Source organism: Microcebus murinus, chromosome 7, assembly GCF_040939455.1.
Source record: "Microcebus murinus isolate Inina chromosome 7, M.murinus_Inina_mat1.0, whole genome shotgun sequence".
Classification (NCBI taxonomy): Eukaryota; Metazoa; Chordata; class Mammalia; order Primates; family Cheirogaleidae; genus Microcebus; species Microcebus murinus.
This window is the reverse complement of record NC_134110.1, coordinates 26,453,617-26,478,549: the sequence shown is the minus strand read 5'-3', so window position 1 is coordinate 26,478,549 and position 24,933 is coordinate 26,453,617. Positions and strand designations below refer to the sequence as shown.

At 44.3% G+C, this 24,933-nt stretch overlaps 1 protein-coding gene across 1 annotated transcript; it reads right to left on the bottom strand.

Annotated features, from left to right (window-relative positions):
• Window positions 1-7,648: 7,648 nt before the first annotated feature.
• On the bottom strand, window positions 7,649-23,694 carry GML (glycosylphosphatidylinositol anchored molecule like). The gene is made up of 4 exons (XM_012757354.3): window positions 23,588-23,694; window positions 17,421-17,519; window positions 16,727-16,834; window positions 7,649-8,099 (listed from the first exon to the last, which is right to left on the bottom strand). The coding sequence occupies exons 2-4, from the start codon at window positions 17,500-17,502 to the stop codon at window positions 7,807-7,809; spliced, it is 483 nt and encodes a 160-aa protein (XP_012612808.2). The 5' UTR covers window positions 17,503-17,519; window positions 23,588-23,694; the 3' UTR covers window positions 7,649-7,806.
• Between the last annotated feature and the right edge of the window lie 1,239 nt (window positions 23,695-24,933).

Genomic DNA, 24,933 nt, shown 5'->3' with positions numbered 1-24,933 from the left:
CTACAAGTAGAGGGAAACTTCTTCAACCTGATAAAGGACATCTATGAAAACTCCACAGTTAACATCATGCTTAATGGTCAAAGGCTGGCTACTTTCCTCCTCAGTTAGATCAGGAGCAAGATGTCTGCTCTAGCCACTGCTAATCAACATTTTATTGGAGGTTCCAGCCAGAACAAGTAGGCAATAAAAATAAATAGCAGTCCTCCTGATGTGAAAAGAAGTAAAACTGTCTCTATTCACAGACCACATGGTTTTGTATATAGACTATCCCAAGAAATCCACTAAAAAAGTATGATATCTACAAAGTAGTTCTGCAGGATTTCAGGTAATGAGATCAATATACAAAAATCATTTGTATTTTTTATGCTGTAATGAAGAATATGAAAACGGAATTTAACAAATAATTCCATTTACAGTAGTAGCAAAAACAGAGTACTTAGGAATAAAGTTAACAAAACAAGTTCAAAACGTATACACTCGGGGGGGGGGGGGCGGAGCAAGATGGCGGACGAGAAACACTGCCAGACAGAGTGTCTCTGCAGAAAAGACAGATTCTAGCAGAAATTAGAAAAAAGAAGCAAGAAGACAAGCATACAGCGGACGAGGGCAGGAAGGAGGGGTACCTGACACCCCGGGAGACTCCAAGGGAGGAGGCTGCGGAGAACTGGAGGCTGAGACCACCGGAGCAGCCCGGAGACCAGCGGCAAGGGTAGGTGGATTTGCTGTTTCCCCTCCCCTGCATTTGGGACTGCTGGTGGGCTCCCCAGCGGGTGGAGAGACCTGCGGACACCAGCCCAGAGACCGCCACCGCCTCCAGCCAGCGGTGAGCCTGTAGCAGACGTGCCTCCAGGTTCCCAACTTCCTCCAGGCACCTCCGTGTGCACAGACCCGAGCCGCCCGGCAGGCGCCATATTGCTTCCTCCTCTCCTCCGCAGACCCTACCCACGGCTGCCCAGAGAGACAATACAGCCACCAGCCAGAGGCACCTCCAGGGAATGGGAGCTTCCCTTTTGGGAACCTACAGCTGACTAAGGGGAACTCAGACTGTGAGCTCCCTACCTGCCAGCTCTCCCAGGTGCTGCTGGCACGGTGTTCCCAGGAGAACGGTGCCGACTCAGAGGCTGAGAGAAATAGACCCAGCTTGGGCTCCCTGTGGGTGAATTGGGACCGGAAATCCTCTCCCTGGTGGGGATACAGTTTGAACTCTGGGACCCAGAGGTCGGACCTGCAGACCAGATCCCCTGCACTGAGGTCTAGCATTGCCCGGGGCACAGAAGGGCTATACGTGAACAGCCTACTGAGGTGTGTGTGCCTCCAGGGGCGGATCAGCATCCTAGAGGGCAACCCTCCTCCCATGAGGAGGCTGTGTGCCCAGCCCAGGTGGTGTTCCGGTGCAGGGAACCTCCCCGCCGGCATCACAGTCCGGGGAGGCCTGGTGGCTTGTGGTCTGGCCTGCAGGTAGAGGCCTAGGAGAAGCTGCGGAGTTGAGGAGGGTGGAAAGAAGCAAGGCCTGCTCCAGACTGCGGGTCTCAGACAGCCCCATCCTCACACACAGACTTTCTGGCTGAGCGTGACCATTCCAGCCCCGTCCTGACAGCTTTTCCTGGAAGCAGAGAACAGAACTTTGACCCCTGCTAACTGCCTGAGGGCAGGCTTACCCAACCCACCTCCGCCCAGAACAAGAGCTGATAACAGGACACAAAATTAACAGCATAGCCTGTTCCTCCAAGCAAACACCACCTACTGACAGGGACGGCATCTTGCACAGCCTTTCCACGGCACCCACTGACTCAATATACAGGGAGTGGTCCAATCTCACCCACAGACACCACCTAACGCCTCAGAAACTAAACAAGGTGTGTGAATACCCAAACAATAACCTAAAGGAAAGAAACAACAACTGATCGACATGGGAAGAAATCAGCGAAAGAACTCAGGAAATATGAAGAACCAAACGGAAAACACACCCCCAAAGAGGAGCACCAGCCCCCTAGAAACGGACACCAACCCAAATCAGGCAACCAAAATGATAGAAGAGGAATTTCGTATGTGGATCATAAGAACACTCACCGAGCTGCAACAACAACAAAATAACCAACACAAAGAAACCACAAAAAGCCTCCAGGATCTGGAAAGAGAAATGGACACAATGAAGAAAAGTTTAACCGAACTCCTGGAAATGAAGAATCAATTCAGGGAACTACAAAATACAGTGGAAAGTCTCAAGAACAGGGTAGATCAAACAGAAGAAAGAATCTCAGAGATTGAAGATAACACCCTCCAACTATATAAAACCATCACAGAGATAGAGCAGAGAAACAAGAGAAAAGAGCAAAGCCTACAAGAGCTGTGGGATTATGTGAAGAAACCTAATGTGAGGGTCATAGGGTTACCAGAAGGGGAAGAGGACAACACCCAAGGGTTGGACAAGCTGTTTGAAGATATAATAGAGGAAAATTTCCCAGGCCTTGCTCAAAATCTCGATATACAAGTTCAAGAAGCTAAGAGGAGCCCTGGGAGATTCAATGCAAACAGGAAGACGTCACGACATGCACTCATCAGACTGACCAAAGTATCAACTAAAGAGGCCCTTCAAAGAGCTGTAAGAAGAACGAAGCAAGTGACATACAAGGGAAAACCAATTTGAATAACACCAGATTTCTCTAATGAGACTTTACAAGCAAGGACAGACTGGGGCCCCATTCTCACTCTTCTGAAACAAAACAATGCCCACCCTAGAATCTTTTTCCCTGCAAAACTAAGCTTCATATATGAAGGAGAAATAAAGACTTTCTCAGAAAAGCAAAGTCTCAGAGATTTCACCAAGACAAGACCAGCCCTACAAGAAGTACTCAAAACCGTGTTATGCACGGAAAACCATAATAAAAACTCATGAATATAAAAACAACCAAAACCCAAAGATTAAAGGCCAGATAGTACAATGGCTCAAGAGAGAAATCAAAGCAACAACATCCAACCCAACAGAATGAACAGTAATCTACCTTACCTATCAGTTCTCTCAATAAATGTGAATGGCTTAAACTTTCCACTCAAGAGACATAGGCTGGCTGAATGGATAAGAAAATACAGGCCAAGTATATGCTGTCTTCAGGAAACACATCTAACCTACAAGGATGCATATAGACTAAAAGTAAAAGGGTGGAGATCAGTATTCCAAGCAAGTGGAAGCCAAAAAAGGCTGGTGTAGCAGTTCTAATTTCAGACGATTTAGTTTTTAAACCAACAAAAGTAGTGAAAGACAAAGAGGGCCATTATATAATGATGAAGGGCACACTTCAACAAGAAGAGATAACAATTTTAAATATATATGCACCCAACTTAGGTGCACCCAGATTCATAAAGTAAACTTTACTGGACCTAAGCAAATGGATTAATAGCAACTCCATAATCGTCGGAGATTTCAACACCCCACTGATGGCACGAGACAGATCCTCCAACAGAAAATTAATAAAGAAATAATGGACTTAAACAAAACTCTAGAACAATTGGGTCTGACTTACATTTACAGCACATTCTACCCAAAATCCACTGACTATACGTTCTTCTCATCAGCTCACGGGACATCTCTAAGATTGACCATATCCTAGGACACAAAGTAAACCTCAAGAAATTTAAAAAAATAGAAATCATACCATGTACCTTCTCAGATCACAGTGCAATAAAAGTAAAAATCAACCGTAACAGAAACTAACATTTCTACACAAAAACGTGGAAATTAAACAACCTCCTACTAAATGATTATTTCATAAATGAAGAAATCAAGATGGAAATTAAAAAATTCTATACTCCTACACTGCTGGTGGGACTGAAAATTAGTTCAACCTCTGTGGAAAGCAATATGGAGATACCTTAAAGCGATACAAGAGAATCTACCATTTGATCCAGAAATCCCATTGCTGGGCATCTACTCAAAAGATCCAATGACACTCTACAAAAAAGACACCTGCACTCGAATGTTTATAGCAGCACAATTCATAATTGCAAGGCTGTGGAAACATCCCAAGTGCCCATCAATCCAAGAATGGATTAATAAAATGTGGTATATGTATACCATGGAGTACTATTCAGCTCTAAGAAACAATGGTGACATAGCACATCTTATATTTTCCTGGTTAGAGCTGGAACTCATACTATTAAGTGAAGTTTCCCAAGAATGGAAAAACAAGCACCACATATACTCACCAGCAAATTGGTATTAACTGAACAGCACCTAAGTGGTCACATAGGTACTGCAGTAATAGGGTATTGGGCAGGGGGGAGGGGGGCGGGTATATACATATATAATGAGTGAGATGTGCACCATCTCGGAGATGGTCATGCTGGAGACTCAGACTTGTGGGGGGAGGGGGGGAAACAGGCATTTATTGAAACCTTAAAATCTGTACCCCTATAATATGCCGAAATAAAAAAAAAAGCACCATGCTTACTTAAAGAGTAAAAAAAAAAAAAAACTTATACACTCTGAAAAATACAGATCATTGTTGAATGAAATTAAATAAGATCTAAATAATTAAAAATGTGTTCACACTGGGAGGCCAAGGTGGGAGGATCACTTGAGCTCAGGAGTTTCAAACCAGCCTGAGCAAGACCGACACCCCATCCCCACTAAAAATAGAAAAAATTAGCCGGGCAATTAAAATTGGAAACAAAAAATTAGCTAGGTGTGGTGGCAAGTGCCTGTAGTCACAGGTACTGGGGAGGCTGAGGCAGGAGGATCACTTCAGCCCAGGAGTTTGAGGTTGCTGTGAGCTAGGTTGATGCCACAGGGCTCTAGCATGGGGAACAGAGGAAGACTCAGTCTCAAAAGAAAAAAAAAGTGTTACTGGCAGTTGCCGTGAAGAATGAAAGCAAGATACGCAAATGTTAATCAGCGAGCAAAGATATTTATTACTAAGCAAGAGTACACTTTGTAGGTGGCAGCAGTGGGCACAAGTTCAAACCAACAGTGGCCCCAGGATTTCTGTGTCATCCCTTTTCTCCTGTCTGGCCTCTCCTCCTTTGTGATGCTGCAGGGACCTCATCCAATCAGCCTATAGCCTTAAGTGGCCTTAAGAACAAACACTGAGGTTCCCTAAAATGGAAAGAATTCTCTCCAGACCGCAACATACACACCCTGCCTGAATTTCCAGCCTGCGGACTTGCAGAATTAGGACCCAAGGCTGTAATATCAGTTCTAGCCTGAATTTCTAGTCTCCTGGCCTACCCTACAGATTTCAGACTCGCCTACACCAAGAATTGCATGAGCCAATTTCTCAAGCTGAATCTCTCTCAGTCTGTGTGTGTGTGTTCGTGCATCCCTAATTGGTATTATTTCTCTGGAGAAACCTGCCTGATATATCATCCACAGGCAAATCCACAGAGTGTGCGCATACATTAGTGGTCACTCGGACCTGTAGGTAGGAAAAGTGGGGAGTCACTGCTTATTTAGTGTGAGTCTCTTTGGGGGTCTAAAATGCTCTAGAATTAGTGGTGATGTTTGCACAACATTATGAATTTAATGAATACATAATCAATGTGTTCATACCTTATGTATGTATATATTATGTGTACATACATATATGTCATGTATACATACATTATAAATATATGAATGCATGAATGTAAACACTGAATTATACCCTTTAAATGGTTAAAATGGTGAATTTTATGTTATGTGACTTTTTTCTCTATAATTTAAAAATAGGCTGATTCATGTAAAGAAAAAAGAAGGAGAGGGAACAAAGAAGGTCTTAATTTGCTATCCCCTCATGTCTATTTTCTGATACCCACCAGAGATGCAATGAGAGGGACAGGCAACACCTGGCTTTAGGGCCATTTTGACCATTTTAAAGGACATAATTCAGTATTTTTTTAGTACATTCACAATGTTGTGCAACCATCGCTACTATCCAATTCCAGAACATTTTAGAGCCCTACAAGAATCCCACACCAAACAACCAGTGACTCCGTCTCAAATGTTAATATCTGGGGAAACATTCTGTTGCTGGTATGAAGCCGGGTGCCATCCCGAGAGACAACTGCCCGGCCTACAGATAGTCTGACCCACACAAGGGCGCTCTGCAAAAGTCACTAAGGTCAGGCCCTGATGATCCACATGTCACCTCATCGCCAAGCACCCCCCTGCTTCCATCATTCCTTGACTTAAGAATGGAAAAGGACAGTCAGAGTCTCAGGCGGCCTTGGGGACTTATGGTCTGAGCACAGTGGGGACCTCTCTTTCTCTTTCAGCCAACATGTAGATAATCCCCGTAACCATTTTGCCTTTTGATAAAGATAATCTCTATATGGTAACATACAAAGATGTTTTTGGTATACTTCCATGATGAATACGTAGCCCACAATGTCTAAAGAAGAAAAACCAGTTCAAATACAGTCAGGTCTCGCAAATGAGGTTTGGGTCAATGATGAACCGCATATACAACGGTGGACCCATAAGATTATAATGGAGCTGAAAAATTCCTCTCACCTAGTGACATCGTAGCCTTTGCAACGTCATAGCACGAGGCGGTACTCATGTGTGTGTGGTGATGCTGGTGTAAACAAACCTACTGGGCTGCCAGTCATGTAACAGTATAGCACATACAATTACATACAGTATATAATCTTGATAGGAAACGATCATATTATTGGTTGACAAATTTACTACACCATACTTTTTATTGTTATTTTACAGCGTACTTCTATTTATATTTTTAAAAAGTTACGTTTAAAACTCTTTAACACAGACTCAGGCATGCCGTCCAGGAAGTATCTACGAGGCATACTGATCATAGAAGATGACAGCTCCATATGTGTTACTGCCCCTGAAGATCTTCCAGTGGGACAAGATGTGAGGGTGGAAGCCAGTGATATGGACGATCCTGATCCTGTGTGGGCCTAGCTTCATGTGTGCGTTTTTGCCTTAATTTTCAAGAAATAAGGTTAAAAATTGAACTAAAAATGTTTTAAATAAAAAAAAGCTTATAGAATAAGAAAATATTTTTGTACAGTTGTACAATGTGTTTGTGTCTTAAGCTAAGTGTTATTACAAGAATCAAAATTTTTTTTAAATGAAAAAGTTTATAAAGTAGAAATGTTACAGTAAGTTAAGATTACTATCTAAGAAACAAACATTTTCATAAATTTAGTGTAGCCTAAGTGTGCAGTGTCTGTAAAGTCTACAGTAGTGCACAGGAATGTTCTATGACTTCACATCCACTCACCGCTCACTTTCAGTCCTGCAAGCTCCAGTCATGGTAAGCGCCCTGGCCAGGTGTGCCATTTTTCACCTTGTATACCGTATTTTTACTGTACTTCTTCTATGTTTACATATACAAATACTTACCATTGTGTTACAATTGCCTACAGTATTCAGTACAGTACCATGCTGTACAGGTTGGTAGTCTGGGAGCAACGGGCTATGCCCACCTAGATTTGTCTAAGTATACCCTGCCATGTTTGCACAATGACAAAATCACCTATAGACAAACTTCTCAGGATATATCCCCATCAAGTGACACATGACTGTACTAAAATCACAAAGTAATCCCTGCGTATGTAGTAAAATCGAGAAGAACAGATACGCTTAGAGACTGCACTATGGGTGTCTGAGTACATGCAGGCAATCAAATGTTCATGAACGTTTTCAACAAACAATAATTTGCTTTATTTCTCTCTTAAAATAAACCATAAGAGGGCCAACTGGAGGCACCGTGGATCAGTGTCTCTGATTTACAAGGGAGCAATGGAGAGCAAAATTTCTCTGAGGAATGGGGGAAGATGAGGAGACCTTCCCAGGAGCGGTTCTCAAGTCAGTGCGTTTCTGACTATGATAGAGGCAAGGATCAGGACGCTTTTCGACTCCCCAAAACTCACAGTTCCTTCTGGGATGGGCTCCTCAATTGTACTATCAAGGCTTATGTCCTGGTCAATAGTACTAGGTCCTCCTTCATTGCACTGCATGCCACCACAGCAACGAACAAAATAGAAACTATTCGTCTTGAGGCGTCTTGGGGCTTCAGGAGGCACTTGAGAGTGATATAAAAATGTGCAGTTGGTCGTACAGTTCTTATAAATGAGTAGTTCACGAGGGTTTAAACCTAAAAATGAAGTAGCAATGAAAATTATTGATTTCAAGTTTTCTGTTTATAGATATCAAAGCACCACACCTCACATTCAACCATAACTAACTCATTTCTACATTTCCAACCGTTACAACATTGTCTAGAATTCTTTACTGAGAATGTTCAAGTCCACTAGACCGTCTCATTACTCCAAGAACAACTTCTTCTGGAGATATTTTTCTATCCAAGCTGCCATCTTTATGTCTGCCTCTGGCCCTCCCAAAATGGCATACAATGGTACCCTGTCGTGTAGCTATACAAATAAAATATATTCTCATTTTTTGCAATAAGAATTTTAGAGCTCTAGAAATTAAATGAAGACTAGGAATGATGCTTTAATTATGCCCCAGAGGTCGCACAGACCTGTCACAGGCTTGCCCATATTAATGTGGCCTTGACCTGGTTTTCTGCCCTTGGAAAGACCCCTTTGGGTAAGCTTCTTCCCAGGACCCTCAGCCTGGTGTTTCAAAACTCCTGGACCAACATACAAATGCTGATGAGCCCTTAATGCCGCCCTTCTCCCAGCACAGACTTGACACACCATTACAACTAGGGTTGCACAGTGATGTGATTACCTTAACTAGAGGGCTCACTCAGTAGCCTCTGTCAACCAGTCCTGACTGAACAAAGCTCCATCTGAGGTCCCCTCCAAGAATCCCTGGGTTATGTATCTTGGCCCTCACCACTACTTCCGTTCCCCTTGCAGTCTACACAGTACCTACACAAACACTTTATTCAGGAACTTACCACGATTGACTTATCCATTCATGGTTCTGGGTCTTGCCTCCTCTATGACACCAGAAGGAACTAATGATTAAAGACCACTCACTGTTTTCCTTTATTTTCCACGTAAAAAGTTTATTGAACTTCAACATGCTACGAAAAGTACATAATCACGAGTTGACAGCTCAGTGGCTTTTCACAAAGTGCACACAAGCATGTGATCGGCATCCAGATTAAGAAACAGAGCTGGAAGAAAGCTTTGAACTCCCCACTCAGACACTACTAGAAGCAGCCAAGGCCACAGATAAGAAGCATATGGGCTTCTAAGCTCATATATTAGTTATGCCTTGTTTTGAACTTTATGAAATGAAATCATGCATTATGTTTGTATTTGTGTATGGCTTGTTTTGCTCTACTTTGTGTTTATGAAATTCATCTCTGTTCTTGCATGTTGTTGTATATTATTCGTTCTCATAGCTGTGTGCCATTACATCGATGAATATACCACAATTCATTGTCAATGGACATAATGGTCGTTTCTGGCTTTCATCTCCAAATAGTGCCGCAATGAACATTCTTGTCCTCGTCTTCAGGTGAGCCTGTCTGATATTTTTTATTAGCTACGTACCTAGGAGTAGAAATGCTGAGTCTTTGGATAGGCGACCTTGGCAGATAATGTGGAAGTGTTTTCCAGACTGGGTTGAACCTATCTATACTCCAAAGGATTGTGTACACTTAAAAACCTTCACAACACTTGGTATGGTTATTTTCGGATATTTAGTCATTTCTTGTGGTATTATCGTGTTGTGGTTTTAAGTTGCATTTCCATCAAGAAGAATGACACCGAATGACTTTTCTTACATCTGTTACCCATTCAGATATCATGTTCTGCTACATTTCTCTTAAGCATTTTGTTCAAATTTCTGCCGCACGATCTGCTTTTTATTCATTAATTTGTAGGCAGAATTTCCTTATGTATTATGAACAAGAGCTCTTGAGGGGTGGACGAGCGAGCAAAGCTTCGTCTCCATTTACAGCTGCTCCTCATCACTCCCATCACCACCGGAGCTCCGCCTCCCCCACTACCCTCCCCATGCACAGAAAACTGTCTTCCATGAAATGGGTCCCTGGTGCTACAAAGGTTAAGAGGCCGCTGCTTTAGCAGATACATGTTTTGAAATGCTTTCTCTTCATCTGTGGCTTGCATTTGTCCTGTTTTATAGGTATTTTCTTAGGAGCAAACGCTGTGAAATTTAACGGAATCCAATTTCTCAATTTCATTCTTATATGATCGCACTATTTTATTCTGTTTTTAAATGTCTTAATTCCCAAAGGACACAAATACATTATTCTACATTTTCCTCTAAAAACTTTGTTTAGTATTTACAGTGAGATCTACAAACCACCTGAAACTGCTTCTTTTGTATAGCACAAGTATTGTGTATAAAGATCTACCATAGCCACCACAATGTAATGCAAACAAGTGTCTTCCCCCACTACACGGCAGGCTCAACTTTGTCAGAGATTGAGTAACTGGATTTATGTGGCTTTTGCTGAACTCTTTCTCTCCTAGTGTTTTATTTTGTGATCCTAACCACAGGATCCAACACAAACTATCTTCATTAATTAAACTATATAAATAATCTTGATAGTTCGGAGCACAAGGCCTCCAGCTTTTTTCTTTTTCTTCAAGATAGGCCTGGCTATCCCTAGCCCTTTACATTTCAAAAAGCATTCAGAATCAAGTTGTCAACACACACACACACACACACACACCTGCTGAGACTCTGAAATTCTATTGAATTCATAGATTAACGTGAGGTAAACAGACATCTTTACTCTCTTGGGTCTCACAACCTATAAGCATGGTGTATCCTTCTGTGTATTTAAGTCTTCAACAGTGTTTTTGCAGTTTTGGTGTTGAAATCTGGCACAAATCCAGTTACATTTCTTCCGAGGGATTGATTTTGTGGTGCTTTGAAAAATAGGATTCTTCTTGTAAATTTTATTGTCAGCTTGTTTCTTGCTGTATGGAAAGACAATTGATGTTTGAATACTTCTCTTATATCCAGGGTCCTTGCTAAAGTCACTCGTTATCTGAAAAGTTTGTGTCTGTTGAATAGTAGCAGTTTAAATTCTTTCCAATCTCCAAGTGTTTCAATTCTTCCTCTTGCCTAACTGAACTAAGAACTCCAGTTCCATTAGGAACAGAGGTGGTGATGGGAGTCATCTTATCTCATTTTTCACTTCAAGGGGAAATCTGTGATACATTCTCATTTAATTCTCATCATTTCTATGATATGCAATTTCCTTTCTGCTTCCGTTTCCCTCAGAGATTTTTTTTTAATTTGGAAAAGGTATCGGACTTTATCAAAAAGTTTCAGTGCCTACAGTTATGTTTCTCCTTTTCTCTGTTAATATGGTGAATTAAACTAGTGGGTTTCAAATTGTAAACCACACGGCAATTCTGAAATTGAATCCATGAAGTAGTGGTTATGATGTGTGTGCACGTGTGTGCACACATACATGTGTATGTGTAAAGGAACTTTTTATTTTAAAATAGTCTTCAATTTTCAGAAAAGTTGCAAAGATAGACAGAGTTCCTACACACCTCGTATCCAGGTCCTTTGTCTCACATTACTTATATCTCTATGGTACATTTGTCACAACTAATGAACAATTATTGATAAATTCTTATTAAGACAACTCATATGTTATTCAGATTCCATTCATTTTTCCTTAGTGTTCTATGCCTGTTCCAGAATCTCACCCAGGGTACTGCATGGCATTGGATGTACTTATGTAAATCCAGGATTTTGCTGGTTAACATTTTGTTACTATTTATTTTTGCATTTATTGTCATGAGAGAAAGTGGTCTATAATTTCCCTTTCTTGCAAAGTCTTTGCTGGGTTTTGGTAATAGCATGAAACTGCCTTCCTAAATGTGTTAGGAAGCAATTCTTCCTTGTTTACCATCTGAAGGAGCATGTGTAAGATCAGTGTTATTTCTCCCATAAATATTTGGAAGAATTTGCCAGTGAAGCAATCCAGGCCAGGTTACTTGGTGGGTGGGTTTTTCATAAAGGATTGCATTTCATTAACAGGACACATCAGCATTACAATTTCACTGTGGGTCAGATAGGGTTGTTTTTCAAGTTTTGTTCATTTCATTAAGAATCTCAAATTATCACACACGGTCTATTCATGATAGCCTCTTATTTTCTTTGTAAGATCTGATGATGCCTACTGTTTTATTCCTGATATTGGAAATGTGAATTTTATTTTTCTGCCTTTGATTCTTCTCACTAAGTTTTACAAATACTATGAATCTTTCCAAGAACCACCTATTGGCTTTGTTGATTTTATATATATTATTTTCGACTTCAAGGATTTCTTCAGTCCTCTTTATATTTCCTTCCTCATTGCTTTGGGGAAACTTTTCTTTCTTTTTCCAGCTTCTTCAATGGAAGCTCAGATGTTTCCAGCCTTTGTTCCCTCTGCCATCTGACTGTGCCGGTAGAGATTTTGCTCTGAATCTCTTCTTCAGCCACTTTCCACTCATTTGACATGTCATGTCTTCATCATCATTCAGACCTTAGTATTTCCTCATCTCTGTGGTCACTTCTCTTTCTGTGATTGGTTTTATCTAGAAACACTCTGTTTAATTTCCATGAGGTTGGGAGTTTCCTAGTTCACGATGATTTCTAGCTAAATTTCACTGTCATAGAGAAGGAACTCTAAATAGTTCCAGTCATTTGAACTTTGCTAATGCTTGTGTTATGTCATGTCATTAATTTTGTAAATGTCAATATCATAAGCGTCATGCGTACTCTTGTAAAGATGTCTACTTGCTCATTCCTGGCTCTGACGGTATACATATGGGTATTTCATTTGCTAATGAAATATCAGACCTTCTATAAAAGAGGTTGGCAAACAAGAGCCCAGGGGACAAATCCATCCCACCAACTGTGTCTGTAAATAAACCTTTGTTGGAACACTGCAATGATAATGTTTACTTATCATTTCTGGCCCCACCCATACAAAGGCAAAGCAAGGTAGTTTCCACAGAGACCAGATTGTCTAAAAAGCCAAAACCATTCAGTATCTGGCCCTTTACAGAAAGAGTTCACTGACCCCTGCACTATAGCCATAGCAGGTGCTGTCTCCTTGTGAAAGCATTCAGAAGCTATGAAGAGAGGTGTGTTGATGACAACTATATCATTGTGCATTTGCCTATATTTTCTGTCACTTTTTTTCTGTATATATTTTCATCCTGCATTATTTGGTACAGATTTAGATCCAGACATCTTCCTGGTAGTTCCCTTCATCTCCATAAAATATTGCTTTTCACATAAGTAGTGCTCTTGCCAGGCAGTTTACTTTGCCTGAGTGCATGTATAAGTTTTCTTTAGACAATGTTACCTATGTATACCGTTTTCTATATTTTATTTTTCGACTTTCTGTGTTCTGATTTTAAGTATATCTCCAGTAAAAAGAAAATGCTATTTATTGTTTTCTCTACTCTCAAAGTCCCAGGCTGCTAAATATAACCATTTTAATGTTTAATGTAGTTAGTGGTGTGTTAAGTTTCTTAACTTCTTTTTCATTAAATATTTTATTTCAAGATAATTCTTTATGCAAATGCAGCTGCACGAAAAAACACAAGATAGATCCCGTGTACACTTTACTCAGTTGCTCCCAGGGATAACAGCTTGCAAAACTACAGTACCTACAACAAGGAAAGTACTGTCACGGAAAACAGAACACACAACCGTGTTATCACAAGAATCTCTCACTCGGATACACTTTTCCCACCCAGCTCATCTCCTTGTTCCTCTGCAAACTAAGCTGGTGTTTGTTTTTATAACTTTGTCATTGCTAGAACGTTGCATGAATGGAACCATATGGTATGTAACCTCTAGAGATTGCTTTTTTTTACTCAGTAGAAACCCCTGAATATTCATTTAAGTTATGTGTATCAATAGTGTCTTCCTATCTTGTGCTGAGCAGCATGGCATGGTGTGGACACACTCTGGGGTTTGCTGAACCCTGTACCCACTGAAGGGTATCTAGAATGTTTCCAGTTTGGGGATATTAATAAGCGAAGCCATTGTGAACACCCGTGTACATGTTTTTTGTGAACACAAGTTTTTAGTTCTGTGGAAAAAGATGCCCAGGAGTGCCATTTTGGGGATGTATGGTGGTTGATTTTTAGTTTTTAAAGAAACTGCCGCACTGTTTGCTATAGTGGCTACATCATTTTACAGTCCTATCAGGAGTCTATCAACGGTGTGGTTTCCTTGCATTTTCACCAGCATTTGGTATTGTCACCATTATTTATTTTGGTCATTCTGATTAGGGCCATCTAACTGAGGTTTTTTATGCACTTCCCTAATGGCTAAAGATGTTTAGAATTTATTCACGAGCTCATGTGCCATCTGTGAATCCACTTTGATGAAATGTCTTCTTATGCCTTTTGCCTACTTTCTAATGAGACTGGTTGCGTTTGACCGTTGAACTTTGAGATTTCTTCATGTGTTCAAGATACTTGTTCTTTGTTGGATGTGTGGTTTACAGACATTTTCTCCCAGGTTGTATTTTGTCTTTTCATCCTCTTAACAGGGTCACTCACAGAACAACAGATTTTTAATTGGCTGAACCCCATGTCACAAGATGGCTCTGATGGGTAATGCTTTGGTGCCAAGTCCAAGATTCTCTGCTTCTCTGCAGATGCTGAAGATTTCCTCTTATGTGTTTTTTTCCTATAAGATTTAGACTTTGACCATGCACATTTAAGCTCACGGTCCATTTTGAGTTAATTTTCATGTAAGGTTATCGTGCAGGTTCCTTTATGAATGAATGATGAAGAAGTGAGCCTTCCTCCATTGATGGTGTTTGCACCTTTGTCCGAAGTCAGATGGGGGCTAGGTGCGGTGGCCTGTGAAATGCTAGCACTCTGGAATGCCAAGGCAGGAGGACTGCCTGAGCTCAGGAGTTCCAGACCAGGCTGAGCAAGTACAATACACTGTCTCCACTGAAAATGGAAAAAAATTAGCCAGGCATGGCGTCATGCACCTGTAGTCTCATCTACTCAGGAGGCTGAGGCAGGAGGCTCGCCTGAGCCCAAGAGTGTGAGGTTGAAGTGAGCTGTGACGATGTCCTTGCACTCCCACCTGGGCAACAGAGCAAGACTCAATCTCAATAAAAAAAAAAATCAGTTGGGCATATTCATCTGGGGCTGTTTCTTGGTTCTCTATTCTATTCCCTAGATCTTGTGTCCGTCCTTCCAACAACATCTAGTTGATATAGGCTATGGATGGAAGTTCTCAGTTGCTGACATTCAAAAGGTTTTCATAGAGGTCTTTTGATTACCATCCTGCACAGCCCCAGAACTCAGCAAATATCCCAAAGGGGAAAATGTCCAAATGCATTCTAGCATTCCTAAATCTCTGCCAAAGGCTCGTATAAATTCTTTGTCCTAGTATCCATCAGGGTTTGTCCACGAAAACAGAGTCCCACAATTTATGAAATATAGATCTTATAGATTCCATGCCCATGGGAGGAGCCAAGAAAGGGATGTGAGTTGGGGAGGCTGAAAAGGAACAGCCCAGAACCAGGTCCACTTGAAGCTGAGGCATGGTGGAAAAGTACAACTTTTGAGGAAATTATCAAAAACCATTCAAAATCCATGCACCTCTGTCCTCCCCGGTAAGCAAAATACAAAGGGGTCTCTTGCAGGGCTGTTTAAACTGCTCCCCTGGAGCACCTGTCATCTTTGTGAGCCAGTGGCCAGGCACCTATTGGGGCCTACAAATTGCTGTTGGTGAAAAGACCCACAGTGGAGAAGAGGGGATGAACGTGAAGGAGCGAAAGAGTGAGGACATGCTGGGGTTCACTGGTGTCCATCATGGTGTGAAAGACTTCCAAAGAAACGGTCTGTGCTTCACCTCAACCTTGCACATCTCAGTCTAGTTCTCTTCTTTGCCAACAACACTCCAGAGCCACACAGGGATGGAGATTCTTGAAAAAACAGTTCCCTGCCTCATTCAGGAGCAGTAAACCCAAAATGACAGCATACAACCCACTGAAATTTCCCAGAGGTGGCACACTGCATGGACAAAGCCCAGATCTCAGCTTCCTACCCATGTCCCAAATCAGCAGATGCCCACACAGTAGTGGCAGTTGGTACAACGCAGTGGCCATCAGAGGAAGTTTTTGCACAGAGCTTAGAACACACAATGACATGTGAAGCAGCAACCACAATCACAGACACTGGGTACAGCAGGGGCTAGGGAGCTGCACCTTCCCTGTTGCTTGATCGGTCACTGGGCCTCTGACCATACATCTTTCTCAGGTAGGGCCCTGGGGAGAGCCACACCTTTCTCAGAGCACTAGAGGCCTCTGGGTAAGAAGACAAAGCATCTTGGATGCTCAGGCTCTACACTGACTGCATGCTTGGGCTTCCCTTCTGTGTGTGGTAGGCACTGCCCTGAGGAGTCCATGGTGGGGCCAGTGCTTGGATCTGCCTAGCTTGAAGCCTCCTCTCAGATGACCGGAAAACAAATGGGCAATGAAGGACACCCAGGCCTACTGGGGTGTCTACACATACAACCTGGGACGTACAAGAGTCAGAGACTTTGAAGTCCTGCAGTGCTCATACCCTCAGAGACACCACAGATGTGTGGACTGACTGCCCCATCTCACAGAATGTGATGCATATGGCCTGAGCAAGGGCCTAGCCCAGTGCCTGTGGGCATGCTCTCAGGCCAGGGAAGCGTAACAGGGCTGGGTGTAGACAAAAGCAGACCAGCCCTTCCCCTAGAAACTGCTCCGGTAGGAGACTAATCCATAAGGTGTCAAAATGACAAAGAGTTACTTACGAACGGAAATGGTCATACAGCGCCTAATGTCATACGGACATTCCCTTACATGTGCACAGTTGAAGTTGTTGATGATCTCACAGTCGAAGCATCTCAATTTATAGGTCCCTGAGAAAGGAAAAAGAGGCATCAGGCCTTCTCCACCCATTACCAGTCCACTCCACCCTCCTCCAACAGCCAGCCCCTCCCCACCGCCTCCAAGGATTTCCTTACGCTTCACAGCTCAGCTGTCCGTGCCGTCTGGGTATGGACAACACCAGCTCCCGTGAGAGAAGCAGGTACACACAGGAGCTCTTCCTGCTCCAGGGACAGATCTGAGGGAGCACCCTGGCAGCCAGATGTGGGACTGCTGTGCTCTGCAGACCAGTCTCACCTCACCAAGGTAAGCCAGCATCCTCCTGGATTTCCCTGGACACATCCCCGCCTGCCTGGCTTGACGGAGAAGTGTCACTCGAGAGGCCCTCTCAGGTCTCCTGGTCACTTAGCTACTCAACTGGGGAAGTCTTCCTGCCTCCTAGCCCTTCCCTCGATCCTGAACACTTCCCAAATTGACCAGTGCTCACTCACAATTACACTGACAATGCAGACCCCAGGCAGTTGAGATGACCCAAATTCTAGTCAACCTTCCCAAAGACCCCTGTCAAGTCTGGGTGAATCCTGACCCCTCAAGACAGTGAGAAGGAATGATACTTACAACGTGCCTGATAAGAGATGGTGACGTTTGTTCCGACCAATGGGAGCCCCATGGCAAGAATGAAGGCAAAGGGAAGCATCATTTCCTGCAGGGCTTGGCCTGAAGGTGAGGAAGAACAGATGCCACGTCAGGCCACGTCAGCCAGGGCTCGCCTCTGTGCACCAGCTTCCTGCTGCCAGCATCAAAGGCCCGGTTCACTCCCCCCGCCCACCTGAACGCCTTCCCCACTGGGCAGGCAGCTCCTCCGGCCAGGGACTGGGGTTGGGTAGGTCTTACCCACACACAAAGGCCTTGCCTTGCTCATGCCTTCATCTTACACACACTCATGTCACCTCTCCAGTCAAGGAGGTCCTGGTGCTGCTTCACATGGCAGCTCACCCTGGGTCCCCATGCCCCAAATATTCCTCTGTATCCACTGGTTGACTCTGGACCTCAAAACCAGCTCATGAAACATTCTTTAATATTGCCTGCTGAGGTATTTCCTCTTCTTACAAGCAACTCCAGAACACGAGGGGTGAGGTGACTGGAGAAGGGGAACAAGTACAGAACATCCCAGAAGCCAAATCTGAATCTGGCTTAGGAAATGTCCTTAGGAAAGAATCCCCCCTGGAATCAAGTATTCCTTGGACTCGGACACCACAGAGACATCCATTAGTTACTGGCAATGGGAGGGTCCAGGGCACCTCGCACCTGAGTCCTGAACCAGCACTGTGGGCCTGGGAATGCCCACCTCCCGCCAGGGTACCAAAGAGGGCAGGCCCTTCAGAGTGAGCGGCTGTCATTGCTGATACATTTGTCACTTTGGGTGCCGGCTGAAAGCCAGTGTGGCCACGGACAGGGACTCCAGGAGGGAACACACACTGGAGTACTCTCTTGGCTCACAGGGGGCAGAAGTGGCCTGAAGTCCCCAGGAACCCTAAAGACCAAGCAGGCTTTCCCATGGGAGAGCCTCCGAGGGCTGAGGTGGGAGGAAACCTGGGAGGCCAGACAAGGCCAAGTACAATCCCTGGAGTGTGGTAGATCCTAGGAGACAAAGTGCTCCTGGAGGAAGCCCGCCACAATCACACCACTGGTCTCTGCCATCAGCCAGTGGCCCAGGTGGAACAGGTGTGTGAGGTGAAGTTCAAGAGAGAAGGTCAAAGCCTACGAAGGAAAAACTGTCGGTGCTGAGGATTCAGAGACAAGCCACATGTTTTAGCAAACGCTTGGGTCAAGCCAATTCTCCCTGACCGCACACAGCTAGGAGACAAAAGCGCATGAACTGAACCAAAAGCAAGGCAGCCCTCCTCCTCAAACCTCTGCACAAGTGGCAGCTGGCTGGGCTAAAAGCAAAAGACCATAGCTCACATCTGTTTCAGTTAGGAGTAGGGACAAGAGCTGGCTGCAGAGGTGGCATGGGTCTGGTTAGCTGCAACCATCCCAACCAGGCTCGGTTCCTGAGAAGACCCATGGACTAGGCCTTCCCACAGTCTCCCTGAGAGACGAGAGAGCAGATGGCCCCAGAAGTAACATACGTAAAGGAAAACAAAATCTCAGGACCACCCCCAACTCCTCATGCAAAAGGGAAGGTCGAACCTGGAGGCCCTGCCACACAGCACCTCCTTCCACACGAAGACTGTTCCTAACGTCGCCCACCAACCAGGGCCCCAGGGGAAGGGAAAAGGCCTGACGTGTCTGCAAGGCTTGCCCCACAGATCATCCATAAGGAAATTCCTCGCTGGCCTCCCACGAACAAGGACGTGCAAGCTGTAACTGTGCATCTGCAGGCTGAGTCCACCTCCTAAAACTAAGGTCTGTTCAATTCCACACTAATAATTGGGTTACAAGTTTATCTTCCCAGGTGCAGAGCAGAGACAAGATCAAACATTCTTCCACCTACCCAGAGACATAGACATAATTGAGGCTTCCTTCACTCCATATTGCCTCTAACATTTGCTTTATCTCATGTAAAATGCAGACTTCCTGGGGCCTCCTAAGAACGTAAGCATCCATCTCACAGCCCACCCCTCCTCTTTTTCCCTTTTGTATGCCCTATCCCTTTTAACCACTCCGGTACCAGCGTTGACTACAGTCGATAGCCACAGATGAACCCGTGCAGCCCAGAGTCAACTAAAGTCGACAGACACAGATGAACGCGCACAGGGACTTTAGCCGACAGCCTTGATATGAAGGCGCACAGCCGAGCGTCGACTTTAGCCGACAGCCGTGATATGACTTTTCTAATTTTTCATCTATCAAATTAAATTGTGAACATTTAAAAATAACGTAATAAAAACATGTATGTATATGTTACCTATTCTGATTTATATTCAAGTAAAGCTGCTGTAAAGTAAAACAAGCTTTCAGTGCCTTAAAGCTTTCTTCATCACACAAGGGCAAAGCGGATTCGTCGTCAATGCACAGCACAAAGTATCGTGCAGACTGTGAGTGCCGACTGTGGGCAAGGTTTCGAGGCCGGTGAGCGCAGCAGCAGCACCGAAGTGGTTAGGAACACAGCTCCCAAACCCCACTTCAGAAAAAGAGTCAGATTCATCTGTGGTTTGCGTTTTCCCTGGTGCATCCTCAAACTTGGGCTCAATAAATCTCCACTGATTGAGATACTCGCTGCCTCCGTCACTTATGCTGGGTTGTCACATACAGCCAACTACAAGCTATACAGCTATTTCATACACAATACCACGGGGCATGGAAGAGTTACGGATAGGTCACTGCTAATCAATGGAACGGCAATGGAAATAAACTCACAGTTCACTCAAATATTGACATTAGCATATAAGTGCTTTAAAAAATTACACTGAGAATAGTAAAGAGAAAGAGAAAGCTAACTAAATTGATTTGTTCTAAAAGATGAAACAAAAAAACACAGGATTATAAGACATAGCAATAGGGGACTATACCATAGACGATTTCTCTAACACCATACTTCTGACACCAAATGTGGGGGTTTTTCCACATAAACCAATTCTCCAACCGTCCGGACACCAAGCGAGGATCCAACAATTCAACACAATCTGACGCCCCACGTGGAGTTCGGGCAGAACTTCCAGGTAGAGAGCTCAGTGCCACAGACTGCTCTCACGTCAGATAGCAATCCTCACTCTGGGCCACCTGCACTTCTGACTGACCAGCGCTAAGTCAGGGGTTCCCAAGACCTCCTCCTCTGAATTTGCTGCAACCGCTCACAGAACATAGTCAAAGATTTTACTTACTACTACCAGTGTACTTACTATAAAGGATGCAACTCAGAAACAGTCAAATGGAAGAGATGCACAGGGCAGGCTACGGACAGAGGAGTTCAAGCCTCCACACCATCTCTGGGCACCACTCTCCCCACATCTCCATGTGTTCACCCATTAGAAAGCTCTCTGAACCTCACAGCTTATGGGTCTTCTGGAGGTTCCACTGTGTAGGTGTGATTGTTTAAACCATTGGCAACTGGTGACTGCCTCAATCTTGAGCCCCCTCATGGTCCCCTGAGGCTCGGGAGGGGGACTGCTGCCTTCATCTTTCCAATGATCAGCCACAGTTATCTCATTAGCCTGCAAAAGACACTCTTCCACTCCTCAGATCCCAAGGATCCCAAGCTCTTGTCTCAGTAAGGAGACACAGTCCTCCCTCAGTATCTGAGGGGAACTGATTCCAGGAAAGCCTCCTCCACAGGATAGCAAAATTCAAGGATCCTCTTGTGCCTTATATAGAATGGCACAGTATTTGCATATCCTATGCATACCGCTCTATATACTTTAAATCACCTCTACGTTATTTATACCTAATACAATTAAATGCTATCTTCACAGCTGTCACATTATTAGTTTTTAAATTTTTTTTTACCATATTGTTATTTTTTATTTTTGTTTTTTCAAGTGTTTTCAGTCTGCAGTCGGTTGAATCATTGAATGCAGAAGCTGCAGATACTGAGGGCCAACTGTACTAAGAGCAAATATTATGACCCAAAAAAATGCTCCTATCACCCCTATCACTCAGGAAATTACAAATGTTTTAGGAGCTCTGTGCCAGGCACGGGGGAAAACAACCAAATATATCTTTCATAATATCAAAGAATGCTAATCAATAAAACAGAAGAAGAAGTAAACGACAGTCCGTCAAAATGCTGGTGTTAGTATACGCACACTGTAAAATAATTATAACAAAAATATCAAAGAGAAAAGATAATATCAATTTTTAAAAGATGAAAACTACCAATAGAGAAACAAACTCTATAGAGAGAATCAAACAAACATTCTAGAACAGAAAAACAAAATATTAGAAATTTAAAAATTCACTGGATGGCATTAACACCCAACCAGACTCAGTAAAAGAGGAAATTAAAAAATACGAAGATAGTTCTATAAAATATATACAAACTGATACCCACAAAGATAAAGAGAAGAGAATGAAGAAAAACAGGAAAAGAAGATGAATAAATAGAAGGCAGTCCAATGTGTAGCACACGTGTAATTGGAGTCCCACAAGGATAGGGCAGAGAAATGAAGAGAGGAAATATTGGAAGAGTTATTGAGATAGAAACTTTCCAATATGAATGAAAGGTTATCAACCCCAAAACTTAAAAAGTTCAGCAGTTCCAAGGCAGAATCATGCAAGAAAAACCAATCTTAGACACACCACAGTGGCACGACTGAAGAAAAGTGAAAAATCTTAACAGCAGCCAGAGTGGAAAAAAGACAATGTTTTAAATAGCAACCGTCCAAATGGTGGTCATCTTTCAAGAGAACCTGTGAAAAACAAAAACCAAGAGAACAATAGCTTCAAACTGGTGAAGGAGGAAGCAATACCAAGCACTCTAGTCCACAGATGTGAAAAGACTCTTCACAAATGAAGGCAAAATGAAGATGACTTCAGACAACAGCTGGGATATGTTGTTACCAGGAGACCAGACCCACTACAAGAACTGTTGAGTTGATAACATACTTAGAAATAAAACATACCACAATAGCCCAAAGCAGGGGAGGCTCTGCAAGGTGGAAACCGTTACGGTAGCGACAGGGAGCGCAGACTTCTAGGGGGAAAGTATTGCAAGAGATGAGGAGGGATGGACATTTCAGGACCAAAAGTATTCTTGAAACTCAAAGGACATTTTCCGACGATAGTGGCATTAAGCAAAAAAGTCACTCACAGAAAGATAACTAGAAAATCCTCACGTTTGAAAAGTAAGAGCACTTCCAAACAATAAATGAGCCCCCAAATCATTCCCAATAGAAATAAACAAACATTTTGGACAAAGTGATAATTAAAAAAGACATATGCAAACGCTAAACGCCACATAAGTAGCGACCTGAGGGAAAAGTAGAGTCCCGAAAGCGTCCATTAGAAAAGGAAGAACGGTTGGAAACCAATGTCTAGTTTTCTATTTCCTAACAGTAAGAAGAGGACAGCAAATCACGCCCTATGCAAATAGCCCGAAAAGAATTATAAAGAGCAGAAGGTGGAAGGGGTTAGGGGAGCTGCTAGGACTCCAGGCTAGGAGGACAAAGCCGGTTTGGACTAGGCGGGTATGGGGCTAGCCTAGGGCTCCGAAGGGAGCGGCATTCCAAGGGGAGTGGGGGACCCGGGACCCTCGGGGAAGCGGTGTTCCAAGGGCAGTGGGGGGACCCGGGACCCCAGGCAGTGGTGAGGGAAAAGGCAAACCCCAGCCCCGCCCTGAGGGACGCTGCCCCAGAAGCTGACCTGGATCCTGGTCCATTCCGCTGTGTGATGGCCGCGCCTAGAGCTTCTGAGCCGCCCTGGCTGCGACCTGCCCCCTTTCTGGAACCTTCCACAGCAGCGCTCTACCCCACCCCGCCAAGCACGAAGCGCCCTCCCCCACGGGCTCTCCAAGGCTGGCGGGGTCCCCTCGGGGACCCTGAAGGGAAAATGCCTCTCGAGGAAATCCCTGCTGCCCTGGCTAGGTCCGCACACCTCTCAGGAGTGCTGGGGAATGTTCTAGAAGCCCAGGGCCCTGGAAGCAGGAGGAATGGAAAGCCTCTGCTCCTCAGGACGCCTGTCGGTTCCACCCACACCCTGCAGCCTCTGAGGGCTCCCCTGGGGACCTTGGCCCCACCCTGTCCCTCAGCCCCCTCGCCTGGGGGACCCTACCTCCCCCACTCCCTCAGCCCCCTCTCTTCAGGGGTCCCAGGAAGCCCCTTCTGTCAGGAACCGACCCAGGTTACCTGCGGAGTCAGCCCCTGAAACCTCCTTCTCTCTGGCTTCTCTCTTTCCCTGTGGTCTCTGTGCGCACACACGGGCTGCCCTGCACCTTCCGCCACGAGAGCAAGTCCCCCGTATCCCTCCGCGGAAGCAGGTGCTGCTGTCCTGCTTGCTGCACAGCCCTGAGGACTGAGAGCCAAATAAACCTCTTGCATTTATACATTACCCGGCTCCGGCGTTCCTTCACAGCCGTGCAAACGGACTACGACAGGTTTAGTAATCGCAATATGGAAAGCGTCTATCAGAGAAATGAAGCCAAACACAATCACCGATAGGTGTGAATGGCTTGAGCCTTAAACAAAAAAGACTTACATGGAGTTCGTCAGCAAGAACACACTACATAAAGTGAAGAAGAGACACACCTAAATAAAAGGGTGTAAAAAGAAGTACCTGATATCAAAGACCAAATGTGGACTAAAGAACACTTGTATTGCTGAAAACCACAATTCACAATGAAGTCGTGACAGTTACGAGTATCTATGCACAAAATGACACAGCAACCACCTGAAGACGTGAGGAGACACAGACAGAAACGCACAAATAAGAAGCAGAAACTGGTCACCGGCATTTGCATTCCCAGGGGGCCGTTCCCAGGGCATCAGGAACCCTGCTATCCTCTCCAGGGCACCCCAAAGTAGATGTAGAGGAAGCATCTTTCGAAGGGAAGATTGAAAGGCGGTGCCAGGCCTTAAATGGGGGTTTCTTTCACTGCCTCACCTTGCAGTGAAGGGCACAAGCAACATTAATTCTTTCTTCAAAGATTGATGCGGATGGTCTGTTGCTGCAGGCTTCATTTTCAACATCGTCTCGTCCCCTCTTAAAGTGAAATTATCCATTTGCAAACTGCTGATTTTTTTGGAAGTAGTGTCCTCACTCTCTCTCTACCTCCCTCACACACCACCTCCTCATCCCCAAGCTTGCATGTGACCACCTGCTGGACACCTGCTTAGAGAGCTCCACGGGACGTTTCCATTCTCTTTGTGTCCAGGGCTCCCAAGGTTTCTACACTTTCATGCTCATCTCCATCTGATCTCTGAGAGCTTGTTACAGTTCTAGCTTGTGCGGTCTCCTCAGATCCACTTTCCACAGCATCCATTGCCTGCTCCTCTGGTCTGCCCCGGGCAATAGCTTCAGGGCCACATCTCTCAAGGAAGCGAGGGCCACGCTGGAGTTCTGTTCACCTGGCTGCCTTGCACCCTCAGCTTCCTGGTGGGCTGAGAGGTTATGCGTTTGTAGGTTATGCTTTTGTAGGTCAGCCAGCTTTCTCTCGTCATTGTTGCTGTTAGGGTGGGAGAGATGTTCTCTTGTG